Source organism: Branchiostoma lanceolatum, chromosome 14 (genome assembly GCF_035083965.1).
Source record: "Branchiostoma lanceolatum isolate klBraLanc5 chromosome 14, klBraLanc5.hap2, whole genome shotgun sequence".
Taxonomy (NCBI): Eukaryota; Metazoa; Chordata; class Leptocardii; order Amphioxiformes; family Branchiostomatidae; genus Branchiostoma; species Branchiostoma lanceolatum.
In genome coordinates, this window is record NC_089735.1 from 13,420,042 (window position 1) to 13,442,328 (window position 22,287).

Sequence of the window (22,287 nt, forward strand, 5' to 3'; positions counted from 1 at the left end):
TGGGTAGACTACATGGAGACGTACTGGCGACAGGCACATGGGTTTGGAATGTCTGGCGCCTGTCCTGGGTTCCTCCCACGAGGAACCAAAGAGAACCCACATTCCAGCTCTGGGTTTCTCCAGATTAAAACCATTTTCGTGGCATTGTGGACAAGTGGGGTTATGCTGTTTTAAGTTTTGGGAAAAGTGGGCATGTGTTCTAAGATGGATGTTATCCAAGACATTGAGATCGCCCCCCTCCCCAAGACAAGGCATCACCCAGGCGATAGAATGGAAGACATGAAATGATGGAAGAAACTCTCAAGCCAGAAACGAGGTGGTCAGACAGCATAACCCAAGGGCTCATCACCTCTATTTCTTAAAAGTCTCGTGCATGTGTACCTCCTCGTGCCCGACCTCACGTGTTGGATATCTTATTTCGATATCGTCCTCGTCCGCAGTTATACATGTAGCATTCTACTTCAAGTTCGCGCATGGAAGTCCGACCCGGCAAAATTCACTCTTTCATTCGGAGATCTCTAGCTACGTACATACCACAGGAATGACAACTGGCTGTAGTCTACCTACATCTGGAGGTGGTTACTGCCGGATGGCGTGTTTGAACTGATCTGGTTCGTCGGAGATCTACATCTTCCGGTCGTTTGTTCTCTGGTCTCCTAAGGTTCCAGGTATGTAATAAATCAGGTGCCAGACAACCGAGCTTTCTCGCCCATGACATAACAGATTCGTGGCGCCAGCAAAATGTAAAACCTGGCCCTAAAACACTTCCCCATCTTCCACACCAGGAAGCGAGCTGCAGGACCTCCCGTACCAATGTGTTAGGGGACTGTTACGTTTTTTTTCGTTTTCAAGGCATCCTCATTTGGATTGAAGCATGATGCTTTTTCAAGTAGCTAGTGGTAGTGCAATGCGGCTTCGCTACTGCACGCGTTTTTGGCCAAGCACACCGGGTCACCCCTACTCTTCTCGATAAGTGTGTTGGGTTCTTTTACGTGCAGAGGTTTGACGCTTGAGGCTTATGCCTGAAGCTCCCTCATACATGCGGCCGCCGGCTTTACGTCACCATCCAAAATGACGAATGCAATCCCTTACAACATGTCCGAGCTGGAGTCGACCCCTAGGATCGAACTCGGGCCCTAGGAAGCACGGAATTTGATCCACATGCGTTACCGCTTGCGCCACGGGGACATGCTATGGACTGTTACAGGGTCATAAAATGTAGACAATGAAAGCAGAGTGTATTGCGGGCTGTAAAAAGTCGCAGAGATGTTAATCCCTGGGCGAGGCATTCCAAAGGTTATCCCTGGGCTAGGAGGTTTATCCTCCTTGCCCTGGGTTATTCATCACACATGTCCGTCTCTGCCACATCTGCCCCTATCCCACGCTGGGTAGACCTGCTGGAGACGTACTGGCGACAGGCACATGGGTCTGGAATGTCTGGGGCCTGTCTTGGGTCGGGTTGGGGTTTTGTGCGCGTGAGAAATTTGCGCGTGAAAAACTTGCGCGTGAAAAATTTGCGCGTGAAAAAATAAAGTTCAAGAAATGTGTCAGAAAATGTGCACTACAAAATCCTTAGTCAGAAAAGTGTTACACCATGATATGATTTTGCATCTGTTTCCTGAATTTTGGGTTTGAATTTTAGGTCCCTTGGGAATATCTAAGCTGAAATTTATTTTTTTCACGCGCAAATTCTTCACGCGCAAATTTTTCACGCGCAGAAAACCCGTTCCCCTTGGGTCCCTCCCACTCTAGGTTTCTCTATAACTATCTCTACCTCGACAAGTTACAAGCTTTAGAACCTTACCTCTTTCTTTTGACCCTCTAGTTCTTCGATCCTTTTCCTCAGCTCGGCGATTAGTGGCGCCTGGTCAGCTGAACCCTCCGACGACTTGACGGCGCACATTTCGGACTGCTCTTGATCTCGTTCTGAACGCTGCAGAGAAAAAAAAAAATATTTTCAGAATGATATAAGAATCAAAGTTTGCCGAAACAAAGATCCACGTCGAGAAGATCTGCTTCAGTGAGGCGGTATCTCATATTCATCGTTGGATGATATGTTTACGGCAGCAAATTGACGGCATTCGTGGGACAGGCGTGGATCTGCCGTACAAAATTCAGCTGTATTGCGATGAAAAAGGTTGTCTTACATCCAAGTCGACGGACAGTCGGTTCCTTGCTGAAACTCCTATCACAAAATCGTTTTTATCTTCATGTTTTCTGACAAATGGGAGCCCCCCCCCCCACTACCAATGTTCCCAGCTTCTTCTCCGATTGGTCTTTCTCTTATTTCCTGACAAATGGGAGTCCCTTCTCCACTGCCAGTGTTGTCAGCCTCTGCCATTGATCTTTCCTATATTTCCTGATCAATTGGAACCCTTCCTCTGAGGCCAGCATATGCGATTGGTTTTTCTAGATTCCTGGCCAATGAAAACTCCTACTCAAGGCCTGTGCTGTCGGCCTCTCCTATTGGTCCTCCGCTTGTTTCCAAACCAATCGTTCCTGGACTGGCTGACATCAGCGTTTCAGAAGATACTAGTAGATGGACGTCCACGCCAACCACAACGACATATAGAATAAAAGAAGATCCTCGGTGGACAGTGAAGATAGACACCAAGAGTTGTGGCCGTTATTCCTATAGTCAGTCTCTCTCTAGCACACTGTATTCATATGTTTGTAGGTTATGGTGGTACTGTTGAGGGCAGTTCATCAAGGGGACGTCTCTGGCAGATTAATGATGCTACATTCTTCAAGATGAATCATTAACACATTTCTCTCTGTCTTCTTTTAGATGAAGAAAGAGAGGGGTCAACCGGACACATATTGCACAGACATGAATATGTGTGCATTTCTCAGAAATCAAGAGGAGGGTCAATCTAAAAACACAATGGAGGGTCATGGAGTTGATTAAGCTACAGTACATGTGTGTTGTAGCTGTGGACAGATTGACCGGGCGGGCAGGCAGCACACGTTCTTCTGCCATCACTTGTACTGGTCATGGTCATGGAAGGTATTAGTATCATCCAAATGTTACTTCTGTCAAAGTTATTAATCACGGACTAGAAACATGGACTGGTATAGAAGAAGAAAACATCGTAGATATTGAGGGCATAGAGCTACTCTTCTATGGTTTATTGGTTTATGGTCTATTGCAGAGGTTAAGTTCCGGCTTGTTTTGACGTCTTTTTAGGCGTATTTGTCGGGCTTTCTATTTAGTCAGTCTGTCTAGACTCAACCTGGTAACCATACGGTGACCATCCGGAGCTTCCCGGTATCTTTACGGTGCTGAGAAAGTTACCCGCCCGCCCAGGCCCACTATCACACGCCCCGGGAGACATTTTGCGGTGCTGGCTTCAATTAATTTGCTCCGGACGGACGGCAGAAATTAGAAAGGCTGACAGAAAAAGGTTTGTGCTCCGTAGGGCTGTAGTAAAAAAAAAATCCCTAACCCGGCCCGTAGAGATGGTTACCAGGCTACTTCCTGGACTCGCTGCCACCAGTGTTACAGACTAGCCGACTGGGCAGGACGGTATTCTTAATGATTGTCTGATTTAAGCGAGAAAACTCGCTGGACTTTCAGTGCCCTGTATAGTGGGCATTTTCCTCCACTGGACCCCATCCATGAGGTGAGGGACCAGCTAATCGAGCTGCGCAGTAGAGTGCACGGTGCATACCCATACATTTACAATCTTGCGTACTTATTTTCGAAATAATATTTTTCCTGGGCAAATTTTGGTCAGAATGGTCCAGTTAGGGAGGACAGAAGAATGTGTAGTTTAAAAATCAGGCCAAAATAAGTGATCTTTGGCATGTTTTGAGCTCGGATTGACCTCTGAACCCTTCTCTTCTGGTTGGACTGATATATAAGGATGCATGGGGGTGAAATCCTGGTTTCATCTGAAACTTCTGCCTCCTGTTACCTCCTGCTTTTTTTACATAAAGCAACCTGACAAACCCAGCTTTGCAGGGGTGGTAAAGATTTGAGGTTTGAAATGTAGACACAAGTGCTTTTAAGTGATTGTTTTTGATGGCTTAACCATGTGTTGCATTGGAAAGTCCATTTGGAGGTCCCTCCCCATGAACGCAGCCTTCACAGCAACGGTGTCCACATGGAAGTGAATAAACACCATTGTGGCATCGTCAGACATACATATTTTACACATGTGGTCTTCTTTCATTCGCTGAAGCCTCCGCTGAAGTTCTTCCATTAAAGCAGAAGTTTCATCTTCAGGTGCTTCCATCTTCACTAAGGCTAGCTCCTCCGGTTCATGGTTGGCGTTGGCCCCGTGGCATGTCTGTCCTCTCGTCTTCTGTGTATATAACTTATAACTATATTATAAAGATCATCTTCTTCGCGTTCGTCCATTGCTAGTAAAGCTTCCACAAGGTCTGTCAAGACACGTTCCTTAAACTCATCCTCTGGATCTACGTCCCCTACTTGGGCAGTAACATTTGCAGCTTCTACGATGGAATCTTAAACGAAGTACTGCTGTAAGTAGCGATGTGACACTTGTACGAGTGTTAGAAATGTGTTCTTTATCTGATGGACGTAGCCAATGCCTCGTTCTCGACAGGAGACAGCCATATTTATCACCGTACCAGCAATAGGGCAGGGGGAAGTGTTAATTGGAACCAGGTGTTTTACTGTCAATACTTGTACTGCAATGGTAGCTATCGGCCCAAACATTGCTGCTGGCAAAGTTGCTATTTTGATCACTGACTCATTTGGGTATTCACCTGCGTAAGTAAACCACCTCACCTCACCAGTAAACCACAGCCAAAGGAACATGTCACAAATGCCTTAATTTCAACAAGGGCAAACAATTGAAACTAAAAAACTGACTAGAAAATCGTAGATCCCGAGGGGTTTGATCATCTTTATATATGTTTACATTTTATGTAATCTCAGATCCATCAGTGACAAGGCAGTATCAAAAGGGCCGGAGGCTTTGGATACTAGTTGGCCCTTTTGATACTGCCTTGCCACTCATGGATCTGCTTGGAGATTACACTTTATGCACAGTTCCCGCCAAAGGTCAACGTCTTTTGCGTTTTAGGTCCACCATGTGGGGGATTTTAGAAAATTAGAAATAGCTAAATGTGCATCTTGACTCCGGGGATTTTCCATCGTGGTGGGGAGTCCCAGAATCTTACAGCAACTGAGAAAATCTGGGACGACAGTTTCTGTCACCACTGAAGTGATCTTCCATATAACCTAGGACTGTCATGTATAAACATTACGTCCTTCATGTAATAACCGACATGACCGACGAAGGAGTTGCATCGACAACTTGAAGCAACTGAGTTATCTACCTCGTAGCGAACTGAAAAAAAGAAAGATGGACCTCCACTCAGCGTTGTAGCTGTGAACAGACTAACCGACTGGACAGGACGGTGTTCTGCCGTTGGATAGGACAAATTGATTGCTGCTAGCACTTGTACTGTCATGGTTGGTATCAGCCAAATGTTGCTGCTGGCAAAGTTGCTATTTTGATCACTGACTCATTTGGGTACTTACCCGTGTAAACAAATCACCGACAAAGGAATATATCGCAAATGTCTTAAGTTCAACGAATGCAAATCCTTAAAACCTAAGACAAGGGACTTTTCAAAGAAAAAGAAACCCGCAGATCTCGAGGGTTTTGAGCTTCTTTATACATACTCAACTGAACTAAGGTTTCCCAAGGATAATTCAGCTATCACTTGGGGTCCTGAGTGAAAATGGACATAAGTCGGCCAAACACATTTCAAAACGTCTCAAATTTGCAGGGAAGTGAGATTAGATTTATGTCGTTGCGTCTAAGTAAATTTTATATTGTTACGTTGCATCCATATGTTTATTTTATTAAAATGATAATACCATTTTTTTTGGTAGAAAATGTTATGAGCAGAACCATTCCTGAGGTTCAAAACGTGTAGTTTTTTGTGTAAACCTTCCAACATTTACCTTTAACCAGAAACTGGGTCCTTATATCAATACTACCTTCCCTTCTTCTGAAAAATCATAATTTGTCTATATTATTCATAGATTTTTTTGGCAGTTCTTTCATAACTGGCTTCTATCAAACCATCGGAATCATTTTACAATACTTTCGCCAGACTTTTGTGTAGAACAGGACATGGTCATTCATATAACTTAATTTATTTCCTTCCTAAAAGGTTGCTATGGTCCTTTACAACGGTTTAAAGTTTGTACTATAAAATTTACCAGGAGAGGCACATTTTCCTCACTTTCTCCCATCAATCAACTTGACAGCCTGATCACTTAGGCTATTTAGCACCTCTTTGTGAAGCAATTATAAGTAATCTGCATTTGCATCAGGGCTCGAGCAGCTTGTGTTTCATTCATTGTTATGCGTAGGTTTGTGTGTCAGGATTGTCTAGCGGCTGTTTTCACCGGACCATACTACAATGTTAACCAAAATGAATGTTCACCAACGTTCACCAAACACACAAAATGACACAAAATGACAGTTGGCTTGCTAATGCAACGTCACATTTTCATGAATAAAAGTTCAAACATCTCTTTTACTTCTTAGCCGTCAAAGTATAACCCGTACTTGTGTAGACAATAAATGATCTATGGCAATCAGAATCATTGAATTCTCGAAAGTTTATTCTGATAATAGCAGGGAGACCTAAAACACCCTCACGGCCTCACTAAATGAAGTATACATCATAAAACTACGTGTGGGTGTTTACCGCGCGGGGGACTGTAGTGAGGTCCCGGACTGAATTCGACAGCGTACTGTGTGAAAAGTGCACTTATATATTTGATGTAGGGGTATGAAATTTTGGATGTGAATCGATCGGTAATTATTGTAACCATAGTTTGCAGTGTAGGCTTCTTTATGCTAGCCTCCTTCGCAGACTTCTTGGAACGGCGGCGTATATATTTGGGGGAGGGGGGTGACGCGATCATCATGGATGCAAAGGCGGTCGTCCCTCGGCGACATAATCCCGGCGGCGAAAGTCTCTTGCCGGCATTAGATAACTCTGGCCCGTGTAAGAAATCGCGTCACCCCCCTCCCCCAAATATATACGACGCCGTTTCAGGAAGTCTGCGAAGGAGGCTATCTTTACAGTTTATGTCTAGTGTATCCGTAAAAATTTGAATCGATGATATAGAGCTGAAAGTTTTTAAAAAAAGTTCCTTTTAAGCGGTACATTTGCGGGTTACACCTCATTCAAATAACAAACATTAGTTTGTCTATCGTATCTTTAAAATTTTAGTCGACTGTTTGTCGCCCCCTTAGGCAGAGATATTCACCTTGTTATATATCATCAGACTACGTCGGTCGGAGTTTTGTCTTCACTATAATGTACGTCATTAATCAGTATGGCTATGTAAAATAATCATGGCAAGATCAGGCTGATCCAAAATCACTCTCACAGAACACAAGAGCAGCCAATTTGTTACCTCCAATCAAGGACATTATATAGGAAGGACTGAGCACAGAGTCAGTCCCCCGCTGCGCGCTATTGTACAGACCCGCCAAACCCCGCGGCGATCTATTGTTTCCGCCCTCCGGCGGCGCTCCTTTGTGCTCCCCCGTTCAATTCATGTCTTCCCGCCAAAACACTGCAAATGAGCCCGATCATGACGTCACGCGCTCCGATGCTGGCCGAACACGGCCCGAACCTACCCGAACTACGGGCGAGATGCCTGTAGTTTCCGCGGATTTCCTTATTTGGGAAGCAAACGTGACGTGTGCAAACGGCAGCAGCTTCTGGGGAAGACGCTGGCGGCCATTTTGATATGTGTTCGGGCGCTGTAGAGTAAAGATTGGTGAGTTTACAGGCTTTTTCGTGGAAATCTCATAAAGTTTTTGTCTGTAAAACATGTAAGAACATTCAAAGATTTATGCTGCTAAAACATTGTTCCATCATTATTTGTGTATAAGTAAACACTTTTTAAAAAAACTTCGAACGCTTTTATTTACATTATTGTACAGTTTACTACAGATCGCTAGCGATTTTTTTGTGATCGTTGAGCAAGAACATTCCTCAATTTTTTACAAATTCCGTAGATGGCCTTGCACGGTGAGCCAACAAAGTGGACATGTCCGTATTTCGGGGGTTGTTTGCAAAGCCAAGCCGTTTGTTATGCCAGCACTTGCACGGGGAACATGTCCTGACATCCATATCTTTGTTAGGTTCCCAATCTTATCGACTCCCGATCTTTGTGTTTTTTTGCAGATTGCAAACTTCCGTGGAAAGGGCATGACCACCAGAGCGACGTCCCACGATACAACGCTACCGAAAATACAACGCAGAAGATAAATAAAGATTTACGCATCAAATTATTTGTTGGAACCAACCTCCAAAATTCTGTTTTTAGTAAAATGTAACACTACCTGTAAATATTGAATAAATACATGGATTTCTTGAATTCATAAATCTCTAGTGTGATAATTTCTTCTTCAATTTTCTAGTCGGTATTCTAGCTTGACGCAAGTGTTTTTGCCTGACGGTAGCGATGAATGCAGATCCCCCCTCCCCACAGTTCGGTTGCGCCAGACTATTGTTGCAGCAAATTATAAACGGATATTGGAGGCACGATTTTTAAAAATATGTGACTCAGAAGTACAGATCGTTTAGAAAACTAACTTATAAATACACTACACAAGGACATTATCATTATGTTGTGTTGCTTGATCTTGTGCTAGGTGAAGACGGTTCTCTTATAAACTTGTTTAAATCACATAACATGCAAGTGAAAGTGGTAGCTTTGTCGAAATTTTTTTGTGGTTTTTGGGACTTCCAGCTTCCCCGTTATTTGACGATCGTCTCGAAAATCACTCAAAAACAAAGTCACCTTCGCCTGGTCCGGCCATTCTGAATTTGTGTTACAATAGTGGGCCGCTTGGAATACATGCAAATCTGAGGGTGATTCGTATGTAGGTGTTAATTATTTTTACAACCATGAACCGAAGGTTCTTGAATAGGGACTGATTGTGTGCTCAGTCCTTCCTATATAATGTCCTTGCTCCAATATGTATTGTGATTTACTCGACGTCATCTGTCTAAACTATCAGGCTTAGAATCGTTATAGGTGGTCGAATCAAATCTATCTACACTAAGAATAAACAACGAAAACAAGTAAAAATGTTCCTTCATCAGATTCACCTTGATGTTTATGATAAAAACACTGTCTCACATTTTGAAACAAAGGAACTTGGTTCAACCCAAGCGCTGATTTTAGAGGGATTTTTCATGTACACGGTACATGCAAGGACATTATATGGTACATGCAATACGTTTTCGCTACCTTCTTATAATTTGCGTCCCAGTGTAATATTTGTGAAACATCTGTGAATGGGGAAGCTTGTTTGCGATCAAGAATAAAATGAAACATTATTGACATGGACCGTGTACAAATGACATGCATAGCTATTTGATGATATCCCCAGACAAGCTACAGACAGATGTGTATTGGGCTGTCTGCTGTCATTCTATGTTCATGAACTAAACAAATGGCCATATCTGTTGCATTTTCAACTGTCATTTCCTTTTATATGTCTTTCTGAAAGATATGAAACGCAAAAGTACCCGGGTCACGGGTTCCTTAGTAATCACTCGGTGTCCAGCACCGAAGGTGCCTTCATCGCTAGACTTCCAGTGATGAAGTTTTGTCATCTGTGGCCTTCCAGCAATGAGGCGACGTCATTACTGGAAATCACTGAATTATCACTGGAAACCGAGAGATGAGAGTACCCGCGGGGCTGGAAAACCAGATTCCGCACCGTAATTGTAAACCGAGCCAGCTAATCCGATGTGCAGTTTACGCTAACGTACGCATCAATTTACGTAACATTACGCTTTATACAAAAAAAGGCCAAAATACCTGCCGGGCGGAAGCAAAGCCGGGCAAGCTCCCGGACGGAATAAAATATATCCAGATGCATGAATAAATAATTGTTCGTGTCACACAAAAGTACCGTACACTGACAAATCAATCATTAAAAAATTATACGGTATAAAGGTTCCCGGCTTTGTCTTGTTGTAGTACGCCGTAACGGTATCGACTCAAAATATTGTCTAATAGTTAGCACTGGAACATTCCAGTGATAATGATATGTGATCACTGGAAGGCCACTAACGAAGTAATGTCATCACTCGGCTTCCAGCACTAGAGAGTCACTCATCACTGGTAAATCTAGCGTGGAACCCGTGACCGCGGGACCTCCGTACTGGGTAACCAGTGATGAATGACCTTTGAACCAGCCTACTTGTCTGGCACCCGAGTGACGAGCGGAGATCATTACTAGAAGCCGAGTGATGAGCGGAGTTCATTTCTGGAATCCGAGCACCGAGGCAAGATTCAGTGCTGGAATTCCAGCACCGAGGGGGCTTCATTACTGGAATAAAGTCGTTCGTCACTGGATTTCTAGTGATGAACTTTCTTTGGTGCTGGACGTCCAGCGACGACGCTATTTTGTTCACGCGTTCATTACTCGGCGCCCAGTGAGGAACCGGTGACCCGGGTACCTTTGCATATGAAACACGCACATGTCCACAGCTCATATATCCGATATAAATTGTGTGGATTTTACTGCAATTTAGCTCAAAGTCTTGTCATTTCCTTTGACTGTTTGTTCGGCCATATTGAAAACAGAGTCCCGGGAGATGCACCAATTATCTCACCAGGAGAAATTAGCGCGCGATTCGGATGCAGAATAGGGGCGGGACCGGAGGGCGGTACACGGCACTCAAACTACTGCATATTTACAAGCGACAGGCTCGCACTTGGTTCATTACAATACTAAATTGACTAATCACCATATTCAAATGTGGTATTTGGTGAGAATAGCATGGACAACCCGTGGGTAACCTTAGTTGCGCTGAGTACTTTAAAGTTCTGGTAGTTGTGCAGTTGAAGCAAATTAAAAGCTAACGTCCGTTGAGTTGTTGGAGCACTATGTGTTTTTTTAAGTTCAGTGTATCTTAAGTTCAGGGATTTTCCAAGGTGGTGGGCAATCCAATGCGACATCGATTTTTTAATACTACAACTGAGAAACCTGGGACGACATTTATGTAACTACCGCAGCCATGCAAAGGCCTGCTAGGTAACTAACGTATAACACACATAGGTGAATGATTTGCGTCCACAATTTGAAACAGTGGGGTTGCCTCGGTTCCCGCACATGTTTGTTTGGGTTGAGTCCTGCAGACTGTGCAACTGAGAAAGTTTCCTGGACTAACGGAGGTTAATACTACCAGACGACAACGAGTGACGGTGAGAACGCGCAGAGGTACGACCGTAGCGTAAAAGACGTGCGAGCAGGTCTTCGTTTGCTGAGAGGGTCGATGGGGTTGAAACCCGTCGGGCTGACACGGCAGCGATTCCCGCGAAAAATACTCGACTACGACACGTTGCGGATACATGATATATGAACGCAGCGCGTTGTCAGCCGTACCTACCGACGACTAGACGGTATCAACGCACATCCCAGACTGTTCTCACTCCGAGCGCTACAAAAAGTGGGTAACTGTTATCTAGAACGATTAAATCCATGAATCTCAACATTCAAAAGTTCTTCGTGTTGGACAAAGCAATCTATGAACAAAGACGCAAGACCTCCAAAACTGACTAACAAATTTTCCCAGGGGAAGACCCTCCGTCATGTCGGCCCACAAGCAACAACACGACGCGTGACCTCCTATGTTACCAATGACTTTATTGATTAAAATAATGTCCTTGCTGTGGTAACCGACGAAGGAGTTGCTTCCAAATCTTGAAGCAGCTGAGTTGTCTGGGGTTTCAAAGAATCTGCTCTGGACTGAGTCTAGACTTTCCGCCTAAGATCATTTTTTTCTGGACTCGCGACTGAAACACCACGTGGCCATTTTCAAACCCGCCTCGAGAACAAAGAACCATTTTGAAGATTACATTCCCCGGGTCTCAACTTATCCTTGAGACAAACAGCAGGTATAAGAACATGCTCAACAGCTGCTGTAGGTAGGTTCTGGTTATTCATATCATGTCTGTAAGGTGTCGTTGGGTCCGAAATGTACCGACTTTAGGAACTTAGGTTTTTTTTTTTTTGGCGTGGCGCCATCTTTGTTTCTGTGTAGGCACAAGTCTGCCATTTTCTGAACTGTTGCTATCGACTATTTTTTTCAACGCTTTAATCTGAGAAAAAGAACGTTTACCATTGTTTTCCGTGTTCTTGCAACCGATTAGCTTGGACAGTAGTCTCCAGTTTGGAACGAGAGGACGCCATATCTTGTATTTTGAAATCTCGACACTTTCTTTTTCTCATGTGAGCATTGTTTTAAATGTAGTTTTTAACGGCACATAGAGTCAGACATAGACAGTTCACCTAATCTCTCTGACTCCAAACGACAACTATCGTTAAATGTACGTACACCCTCTAACGCAAATATATGTGACCAGAAAAAGTACGGATTGTCTAAGCTGTGGTTCTTTGTAACGCCGCGACCTTACCGGTGTAGTTAGGAAAATCAGTGAAGACTTACGACCTTGCCAGCTCGATGTTCTCGGTAAAGGGACACGGTTAAAGGTACGGACTCCTCCATCGGATGACAAAGCGGCCCATGGCGACAGTAAAAGTCGCCCATGCCCTGCATGTCCAGCGGACGTCCTAATTTTCTGATACAGTATCTTTCACCAGACAACCTCGTGGCACAGTTAAGGCGGGCTTTCCCCGGGGCCTTATTAATTCTAGAACACCAACCAATGGCGTGTTGGCAAAAGGTAAAGGGACCTTCGTGTAATACAAATTGACCTTTCTACAAGATTTTGAGCTCTTGAACATAAACAAACGTGGACTATTCTAGTTTTCAGACATGCTCCGTCGCTTCGCCGCTTTCGCTATCATAATAACGCACGCATGCGCACATATTTTGTAGATGACCCCATAGGAACCTAGTTTTGTTTCGTCTTCACAGCGATAAGCGTGGGGATTAATTAAATGTCTCAAACACACATTCTAAAAGACTGGTCCCAATCAACATGTCATTTATGATGAAGCGGAAGTTTTTCAAACTGAGACTTAGAGACAAAAGCCCCAAATGAAAATACAGACCTTACAGTCGACTCAGAGTTGTGATTTTACAATCAAAATTAGAAGATTTTGTCGTTGACGTTAAAATGAACGGCACACCCCAAAATTGGGTTTGGGCGTTTACCTTTTATTTTCCACGATGAGTCACTTTATACCAGAATGGCTGCTGGGAATTCCAGACGCCAGTGAAACTCATTATAGGTAGTTGCGCAACTCGATATCCTCCTTTCTGGCCCATCGGTCTGTTGATATTGGTAGGTATTGCTCCTTGTATATCAGATAACTACATTTTCCACATAAAGTTCATGTTTTCGCTTCCTTTCCGCTACTTCTTCTTCTTTAATATTTTGGAGAACGCTTGGAAGACATACAGGGTACATACCCAGACAAAGCCGTACTATAATGTAATCTCCAAGCAGATCCACACCGGGCGCGAAAATCGTAGTATGCTAGCCAGAGAAGGTCCAGTCAGCCAGAGAGGGTCCAATAGTCGTATTATGACACTGCTATGTTACGAAAAGCGATCTTGTACGTTGCACTGATATCTTGGGGGGGGGGGCAATTTCAGTTGCTATGATATAATCGAAGAACAGGTTGTGTTGCCAGAGAGCTACGGTCATGCCCTTTTTTCATCATATCCTCAATTCGCAGAAGCCGGCACGGCTGGTTCATTAAATAGCAAACTAAAAATTATTTGGCTAGGTGTGGAGTTAACTGTAAATGAGAAGTTGCATATGTAGTGTCATTGAGCCCACGCAAGAATTCTATCACGAATTTCCCATGAGTAGTTATGACTGCTAGCCGCAGTTTTGACCACAACGTCAGAACCACGGGAATTTGAGGCGTTATTCAACTGGTAAGTTCATGATAAAGTTACAGAATCTGTGCCCTTAATATTCTTGTTCCCAGTATAGGAAGGGATGATGAAATATCACAGTATTTTCTTTATTCCTATAGCTAATATACTTTTTAGAAACGCACGTAGCGAAAGAATGTTACCGTGTTCGGTCAATCGCCATACAGCGCAACTACGATTACACCAAGGACATTTCATATAGTCTATATGATGTCCTTGGTCACACTGAATAAGTATCAAAATATATCTCGCATGAATAGATCGTTCGAAAATTGCGCAATAGTAATGATAAGTCACTTTTATGTGTACTCTAGATCTTAGTTCTCACTTGTCAAAACGGGAACTACCATTGGTGTACTTTTGGGGCTGGACGATTCTGGAAAAAAAAGGTCAAAAAACGCCTTGTGTGTTGATATAACGCTCGTTCTCATTTGAATGTACAAATTGCTGTCGCCAGCCTTTACGACTTGATATGAGCCACCATCGATGCTTTCTTCACTTTCCCACAACACATATCATGTTTCACGAAAAATGCACCTCAAAATTACTTATGGGTTTTGAAAGTTATGGCAATGGGTTGCCCTAAAGAGTCATAAAAAACGGCTGTCGCCTGCGGAGACATGCAAAATTTAAAAAGCAGCCGAGAATGTAACAATTCAGTTCAGAGAATGACCGGTTAACTGGTGAATCCAGCTACTAAGGCCCTCCGACAAATCACGTCAAATCGGTCCTGTCACTGTTCTTGTACGCTGTGCAAGGCGGTTTATGCCTGTCGCCCAAAACGGTAAGTTCCGTTACCGTTTAAAGTAAGACGTTCCTGACATAAAGATATGCCACATATAAGGTGCCAACCTGTCGTTTTTATGACGACTTAAAGCTTTTGTGGCTTTTAAAAGGAACAAATAAGAAGTGTTTGCTATCAGTTGTGAACCACCTCCTCAAACAAATGACAGTACAGTAATGAATGTAATCTCCGTTACCATTGTTTGATGCTCTCTGTGTTGTTAACAAGGCCTGGTGTAGGAACGCTGCCCATTTTCTAAATGCCCGTACATATGTCCTTTTAATAATGAAAGATGGAACGCAAAAACGGAAATCCCTTTGATGGAAGAGCAGAAGTTTTACTGTAGTAAGCTCCGTTACCGGTAACGGAGATTACACCTGTTGCGGAAAATACATAACCTGGCGCAAAACCTTTTGTACTTGTGCACCTTAAGGCAAAAGCGTTTGAACTAGAATAGAAAAGTAGAGATTCAACTGAGAGAAACCCCCTGTTATGTAGGGTTATCATATTCCAATTTTCTACTCTTTCTTCCAGATTTTGTTTCCAAAGTTGAATTCTTTTTAAACCTCAAGGCAATAAGTAATCTATAGTATTTGATATGTTTGAAGAAGAAAAGAAATCAGAAGTCGATCAATTACAACTTGGCGACTTATGTCTGGTGAACACGCCTTTTGGCGACAGTATGTAATCTCCGTTACCGTTTTCCGCGATTCCCCCTCCGTTCCAAATGCTTTACTGCTCCAAAGCAGCATTAGTTCGCAACATTGAATATGCTATAGATGTTGTAAAAGTTAAATTATTAGGATCAACGGAGGATGGAACGTTTTGCAAGAACTATCAGATTCCGTCTCTGGTAAATATCTCAAACAAGTCGAAATGCAAAAACAAATCCAGACAATATTAATCCTGAATGAAACAGTTATACAGCAATCGTCCGCACGGAACTAAATTTGACAGACATTTTACCAGAGATACTGACTCCTCAACTATAGGTTTTGAAGGCGATGTCACGACATGAAAGCTCCAAAATTGAAGTATCTAATTACTGATGTTCAACATTTTTTTCCCCAAAAATATTGGTAAACTCCAAGGACATCTAATCAAAGCTTAGAAATTTTCGGCAACTTCACGTGATAAATTAGCTGTAATATTTTGGGGATCATAAAAGGAGATGTTCAGCTAAAGAATGAGGTAGGTTTGCTTGGAAAATGAGCTGATCAATTTTTCGACCCTAAAAATCGCTATTTTGCACATTTCATTGAGAATGAGCGATAAGGGAACAAAGCAACGTTGCCGGAAGGAAAATAGTGTTATTTGTGCTTCAAATCCAAAACTGTAACCCATAAGTTTAACAACAGGGCGTACCTTTGCGGTCCCTTCCGCCATAATAAGTTATGTTTCCAGAACTCGTGGCGTATTTGGTGAACCATTTACTGCCTGTCTCTCCAAAGAAAACAAAGAGAGAGTCGAAATGAATAATAAATAGAGCTATACAAATTTGCCGACAGCGTCAGTAGCAGTTAACCAATCAGCGCCTGTGGCGGGCTTGCCCATTGTACTTTGGAAAAAGCAGTCAGAGTCAGGGGATTCCCCGTCCCGCCCCTTGGACTCTGCACCAACCACCAAGATGGCGTTCCAAAATCAGTAAATTTTGACAATGGCACAACTTAATTCAAGCGTTCTGTGAAACTCAATTTTGGACAGACATTATCCATTACATTTTGTCGTTAGCTATGGGTGATTGGACTTCGTTTTGGTTACAACAATTATGTTTACCACAAACAAGAAACACATGGTACACTGTTGAAAAATAATCACACACATTCAGAAAAGCGTAGAAAAACGTCATTGGCAAGACGATCACCATGTGTATACATACGTCATATACGGTTACTGACATTGTATGGGTTTTGTTGTGCGCAACAACACTTACGCGGGGCCGCCAGTGGTCCAGTAAAACGTTTATTTATCTAGCTATCTTTGCCAAACTCTCGCGAAGGACACGCCAACTTGAAATCTTTTGGATCTTATCTGTAACTTAAGTCTTGAGTGCACGTATACTTAAGTAAACTTCACAAATTCCAAATTTCGGTTGTTTTAGTCCTCTTGTCCCCTACATAACGACAGTGGTGCTATACAAATAGCGTCCCAGTAAACCCATACCTTTATGAAACGAAAACGGCTATGTAAATAGTATACCATATCGTCGCTTGGCCAATTTTGCTTTCAATAGATGGGCAAATAAATCAGACCTACAATGTTTCCAACTTGGTATTCAAATCCTTGCAACAAACTTACGCCTTCATCCGTTGGATGACGAAGTGGTCCGTGGCGACAACATGAAGTAATCCATACATGTAGATACATGTAGACCATGCAAATGTCGATCAGGAATACGACGGTTCTAGTGATATTGTGGCGGCGGAGTCCACTGGCAATTTGCTAAGTTAGAATAGCCAATACCTTTGCCGTGTTAACAAAGGTTCGCGGGCTCTGTGACATTGATGCATGTGTTTACACAAAGGGGACCAATGAACTGGCGTTTAACATCTTATGTATTCATACCTGTACCTGATCAATTTCTGTAACCTCACCTGTGTCGTGGACTCTGATAGGTCAGCGGAGGTGACCATCTCGATGGGAGAAAAGCCTCGGCCCAGGTTGTCCTGCATGGCCTGAAGATGGCTCATTTCTTGCTTCAACAAGGAGTTCAGCGCCTTCAGATCTTCATTCTGCTTTCTGTGATAAGATTAGCATCTTTGAACATCATTAAAACCTTTATATAATACAACACTTTATCCTAGACTGTCCACGATATCATGATAAATGCTCATAGCTGTTCAACCTTCTTTCCGCTTGCTCAATAGAATTTGATACATTCCATTCTATAGATAAATTCAAATACATTCCAGAAGGAGACAACCCCTACTGTGTACAAATAGGTAAATATATCAAAGAATGTTTAGATCTTAGAACTAGTAGTGTAAGTGATACGTTAAACTCGACATGTTGAAGTATTCATATACTTGTACTAAGGTTTATCATTTTGTATCCCATTGTTTCTTGTTTGCATGACTTGTATAGTTGTAGAAGACCTAACGAAAGTCGCTGTACTTTTGCTATGTCAATAAAGATTTCACTATATTACAATTTTTTTTCTTAATGAGTACTAGCAAATTTTGTGTTGGTCAGATAAACTTGAAACCAAAGCATGAACTTCACCTAGAATTTTGACATAGAGTACAGAAACAAATTTAACTGGAGTTCTTATTGTACTTTGAATAGAATAGAAGACGAATGTCATTTTGTGGTAGAATGAAGATTATATACCCAAGAAGGAAATGAACTGCATAAGCTTGTGCAAAATCTATTTCCCTACTTCACACATTTTTAATGGTAATGTTTAAAGTACTGTACAAAAATTCACATTCCTAATGCGACTAGACAAACATCCCATTGAAAAACACGTCTGTTCTTTTATATCTACTATAACCGAAAAGCGAGAAGACAAATGTATCTAAAGATAGTCATATTCTTTTTTTATCCGAGTTAACTGCACTCTTTATTTTGTTTAGTTGTGACCTGTACTTAGCCAAGTGTGGCAGAAATGTACAATAAAGGTCTCCATTCATTCATTATACAACATTAAGTACGAACCTGAGCTCTACAATCAAAGCATCTTTCCCTTCTTGTGTTGCAGCAAATTCAGCCTTCAATCTTTCATTCTCCTCGGTCATGCTCTGGATTAGTGCCTGAAGTAACAATTCAAAGTTAGAATAGAATCTTTAAAAAAAGTACAGACAACATTTTCCCTTTTGTTTGAACAGGCCTTGATAGTTGCTACAATAAAACACCTAACTTATTAACATTTTGAAAATGATTTTTTATAAAGCCAAGTATTCAAATATATACAATGATTTTAGACCTTTGGTTATACATAGTGTTTCTTTACAGATCGCTCAGCTGTTGTAGCAATTGTATATTGTTGTACCATAAATATGTAATGATATATTTTGGTAGTGTTATTAAGACTCAAATGACTGTGTATCTCTGCTATATTGCATCTGACCCTTACCTCTTCCCTCATGACCTCAATGAAAAGCGGCCTGCGTGCCGATTTGAGCTTATCATGAATAAACAAAGGTTCAAACAAACAAACAAACAAACAAACAAACAAACAAACAATAAATGATTTTTAATGTACGAGAGGGGGCATTTTCCATTCCCCTATTTTCCAAGCAGAGGCTTCGATCGAGAGGGGTAGTTTTGTCCGGGACAAAACTACCCCTCTCGATCGAAGCCTCTGCTTGGAGAATACCATTCCCACCTCCTGTATGTTATAGGCGCGTTCTCTCCTCATGACGTCGACGGCGAACCGCGCCAGAGTGCCGGCCACACCCGACCCGTCACTCCCGGCCCCCAACGCCGCCTCCAGGTCAAGAACCTGCCGCGACAACACCGGGCTATCTTCTCGTAACGGGACTGTGAGGTCCTGGGGAAAGGAACAAGGCTTTCCAAATTAATGAAATATTTGCATTAAAGGATGAAAGGTCTTTGCATGTAACATTGATAGATTCAAAACATGATAGCTTTATCACCACTATCGTCACCACTTTCATAATTTTTGCACTTGCTTAAATGTTTTAAATGTTTTTGTTATATGCAAAGGCTGACTCATCGACAGTCCGTGAGAAAAATCGTAATCTTTACATATAGATTTATAATGCATAATATGATGACGATTTGTGCCATCATGTATTCTATTGCGCAATGTTGTGGTACCGAAACAAGCACACGAATAACTTAAACAATGAAAGCAAGAAGTACTACTGTTACATATCTTACAGCTGGACACAAAGTTTCTAATCGACGATTACAACACTATACAGATTTTCACTGTTGACTATATAAATATGATACTATCAAATATGATGACTAAAGCTGGAACTTCACTATTACCTAGTCCATGGACAATGACCACATACCATTTTCTTTCTACTCTTCTTCTTCTTGGCTACTACTATTACCCAGTGTTTGCATGTATCTCAGTAAACTATTTGTTTTCTTAGGACAGTTTTGTCATACAGACAATCCCTCTGCGTGTGCGTGCGTGTGTGTGTGCGTGCGTGCGTGCGTGCGTGTGTGTGTATGTGTGTGTGTGTGTGTGTGTGTGTGTGTGTGTGTGTGTGTGTGTGTGTGTGTGAGTGTGTGTGCATCAGTCTAGCTATTTTTTACAAGTATCACAGTGAGTAAACAAACCGCTCTCAGCTCGGGTTCCCAGCTAAGCGTCCCCTTGGACGACATGGTCAGTTCACTACTCTCTTCAGAAGACACAAACACAAACTCTTGGTTTGGGTCCGTCTCTTCAGTCACAGGTTCTTCCTTGGTCTCAGCCTCTTCCACGGATTCGGATGTCACATCTTCTTCTGTTTGTGGTGCTTTTGTGTCCAGCTTCCTTTCTCCCCTTTCTGTAGTCTCTGGCGTGCTGTGCTCTGTAGTTTCGGGTGTGTGCTCGCCAGACGACTCGCCGTTGGACCTCAGTGACAGTTTCGATCTCAGTTCGTCGACTTGGTTTCGAAGACCGTTTGCCTCACATTTTGTGTCTTGCAGAATTTCACCTGTTTTTAGAATATAAAGTTGCTAGCTGGTATCAATTATCCCGAAACTACTGAGTATATGAGAACTACAGCGTCCGGTTGAAATTACACTTTAACCGCTAGGGAGCGCTTTTGATGCAGAATGAGTCAGTGGAAATTCCCTTGTCGTATCACCGATGTTTACGATGAAAACAAGTATTTGGGTGTGGTTGTGCAACGCCTTGGAAGTTTTAAAACTTTACTTTTCATTTTACTTTCATGAAACCTTAAAAAAAAAATAAACCATCCGATTCGGTTACTTTTCCTTGAGTCCACAGACAGACATAAACACATTTCACATCTCTTAAAAGACATAGATTGTCCCCCATACTATCCATACTTAGTTGCTGTGCCATTGGTCTGCATTCTACATTTTTACAAAGTGAAAACTAATAGACACAGCTATCAGGAACATATTCTAGAACTCCTCTCACACACACCCATCCATTATGCGATCAAATGAAGTAAAAAGAAGTGCGCCCAGCGACAACAATATTGTTCCATCCTCCAAGAGCATAATTTTTTTAACATGTACAACATGTACTATCAGTACGATCTTTTATGTAAGCTCCAAGCAGATGTTCGGAGGGAAAACTTTTTTTTAAACACACAACTCTATTGTAATATATTCTGCACTGTCACTTACCCAGCACTTGAACCCCCTGAACCCGTGACAGTAACCGCTCGTTCTCTTCACGGAGCCGCTCGTTTTCTTGTCTCAGCCGCTGAGCTTCGGGGTCGTATGATGGGGGAGGGGGGTCCGTCCCGGGGGGTGGGGTCGTCTTCGTTTCCGTCGCCATTGTAAGGAAGGGGCCTCACCTCAAATATACACCTAAGAGAGTGTTATTTGTAAGTAACAGTCTATTTTACAGAAGAAAAAAACGCGCCTCTAAGCAATATGAAACTGATGTAACCAAAAAGTCGCCCACTTGGTTCTTAAGAGGCCTGTATCTTAAGACTTTCCCCAACAGTTTTAGAAGTATGATGACACCAAACTTACCTGGGCTATTGCTCGTGAATATTAATAACTTCCTATGTCGCACGTTTTCTTATCACCTTCCGGGTAAACGTCACAATAATGAGTAAAACACAGCTTGGAACGCCAAAGAGACCAAATATCACGAAAGGAAACGTGTGGATAGTTACGCAACAAAGATTTCGGGCTATTCCAGTGACCGTCGACACAGCTAACAATAGCAACAGAACTAAACACAGGGCACGCTTCAACTTTAACTCAGCATGTTCATTCTCTTGTTTCTACGTACACGTGCCTTCAGCGAATTATTCTGAGTACGTCACGATTTTAAGACAGCAGACGGGGTAAAACTTCTAAGAAGCCGGAACCCGGAAGTGAGACGGATCCAAAATACGCAGACTTCCGACAGACGTCTAACCACTGCGGGGAAATAGTTGCACATCGGAAAACCCCCACGAGAATAATTCGAGCAATATTTAGACACAGACTGAGGCCGAAATCGACGGGAAACCCTCGGCGTTCGTGTTCGCTTGAAATCATAAACAGCCGTTAAAAGATTCCAGCGACCATTGGCTACTGCCCAATTCTTTTTAAAAAAAATGGATATACAAACAGGTGTGCAACGCTAACGTTACCTAGATCCGGCTTGGTGAACAGTTAAATAGCTTGGACTCACGAAGTAAGTTCCAGAGATGTGTTTGAAATACGTGTAATTATCACAGAACTACGTTGCCGAATTGCTGCTTAATCGTTTTGTTGCAAATCATCATGTGACATTTGCTCAAAAATGAGTTGCAAGTTGCACCACAGCATGACTCATTGCACCTTCATTATCTCCTACGTGTAGGTTGCAAATCAATACGTGTTATTTGCAGAACAAATGTGCAATTTTGTTTGCAGTAATGAAACTACAAGGAGAACATAGCATTGTCTACTTTTGTTGCAACAGGTGACTCATTTCCTCCTAGAGGGGTGACGCCATTGGATTTCCCCGGCCTCACACGTAG

At 42.5% G+C, this 22,287-nt stretch overlaps 1 protein-coding gene and 1 long non-coding RNA gene across 2 annotated transcripts in view; one reads left to right on the forward strand and one right to left on the reverse strand.

Moving 5' to 3' along the window:
• The window catches only part of LOC136448598 (TNFAIP3-interacting protein 1-like), a 29,769-nt gene that overhangs the window by 7,124 nt on the left and 358 nt on the right, over positions 1-22,287 (reverse strand). The window contains exons 2-7 of the mRNA XM_066448237.1: positions 20,951-21,136; positions 19,928-20,286; positions 18,996-19,160; positions 18,326-18,420; positions 17,263-17,407; positions 1,805-1,933 (exon numbers count right to left, since the gene is read on the reverse strand). Of these exons, the coding sequence (XP_066304334.1) occupies positions 1,805-1,933; positions 17,263-17,407; positions 18,326-18,420; positions 18,996-19,160; positions 19,928-20,286; positions 20,951-21,104 (1,047 nt within the window). The 5' untranslated portion in view covers positions 21,105-21,136. The remainder of the gene's footprint in view (positions 1-1,804; positions 1,934-17,262; positions 17,408-18,325; positions 18,421-18,995; positions 19,161-19,927; positions 20,287-20,950; positions 21,137-22,287) is intronic.
• LOC136449016 (uncharacterized) lies at positions 7,413-8,389 on the forward strand. The gene is made up of 2 exons (XR_010757966.1): positions 7,413-7,786; positions 8,197-8,389. It is a non-coding gene; the product is annotated as an uncharacterized lncRNA (long non-coding RNA).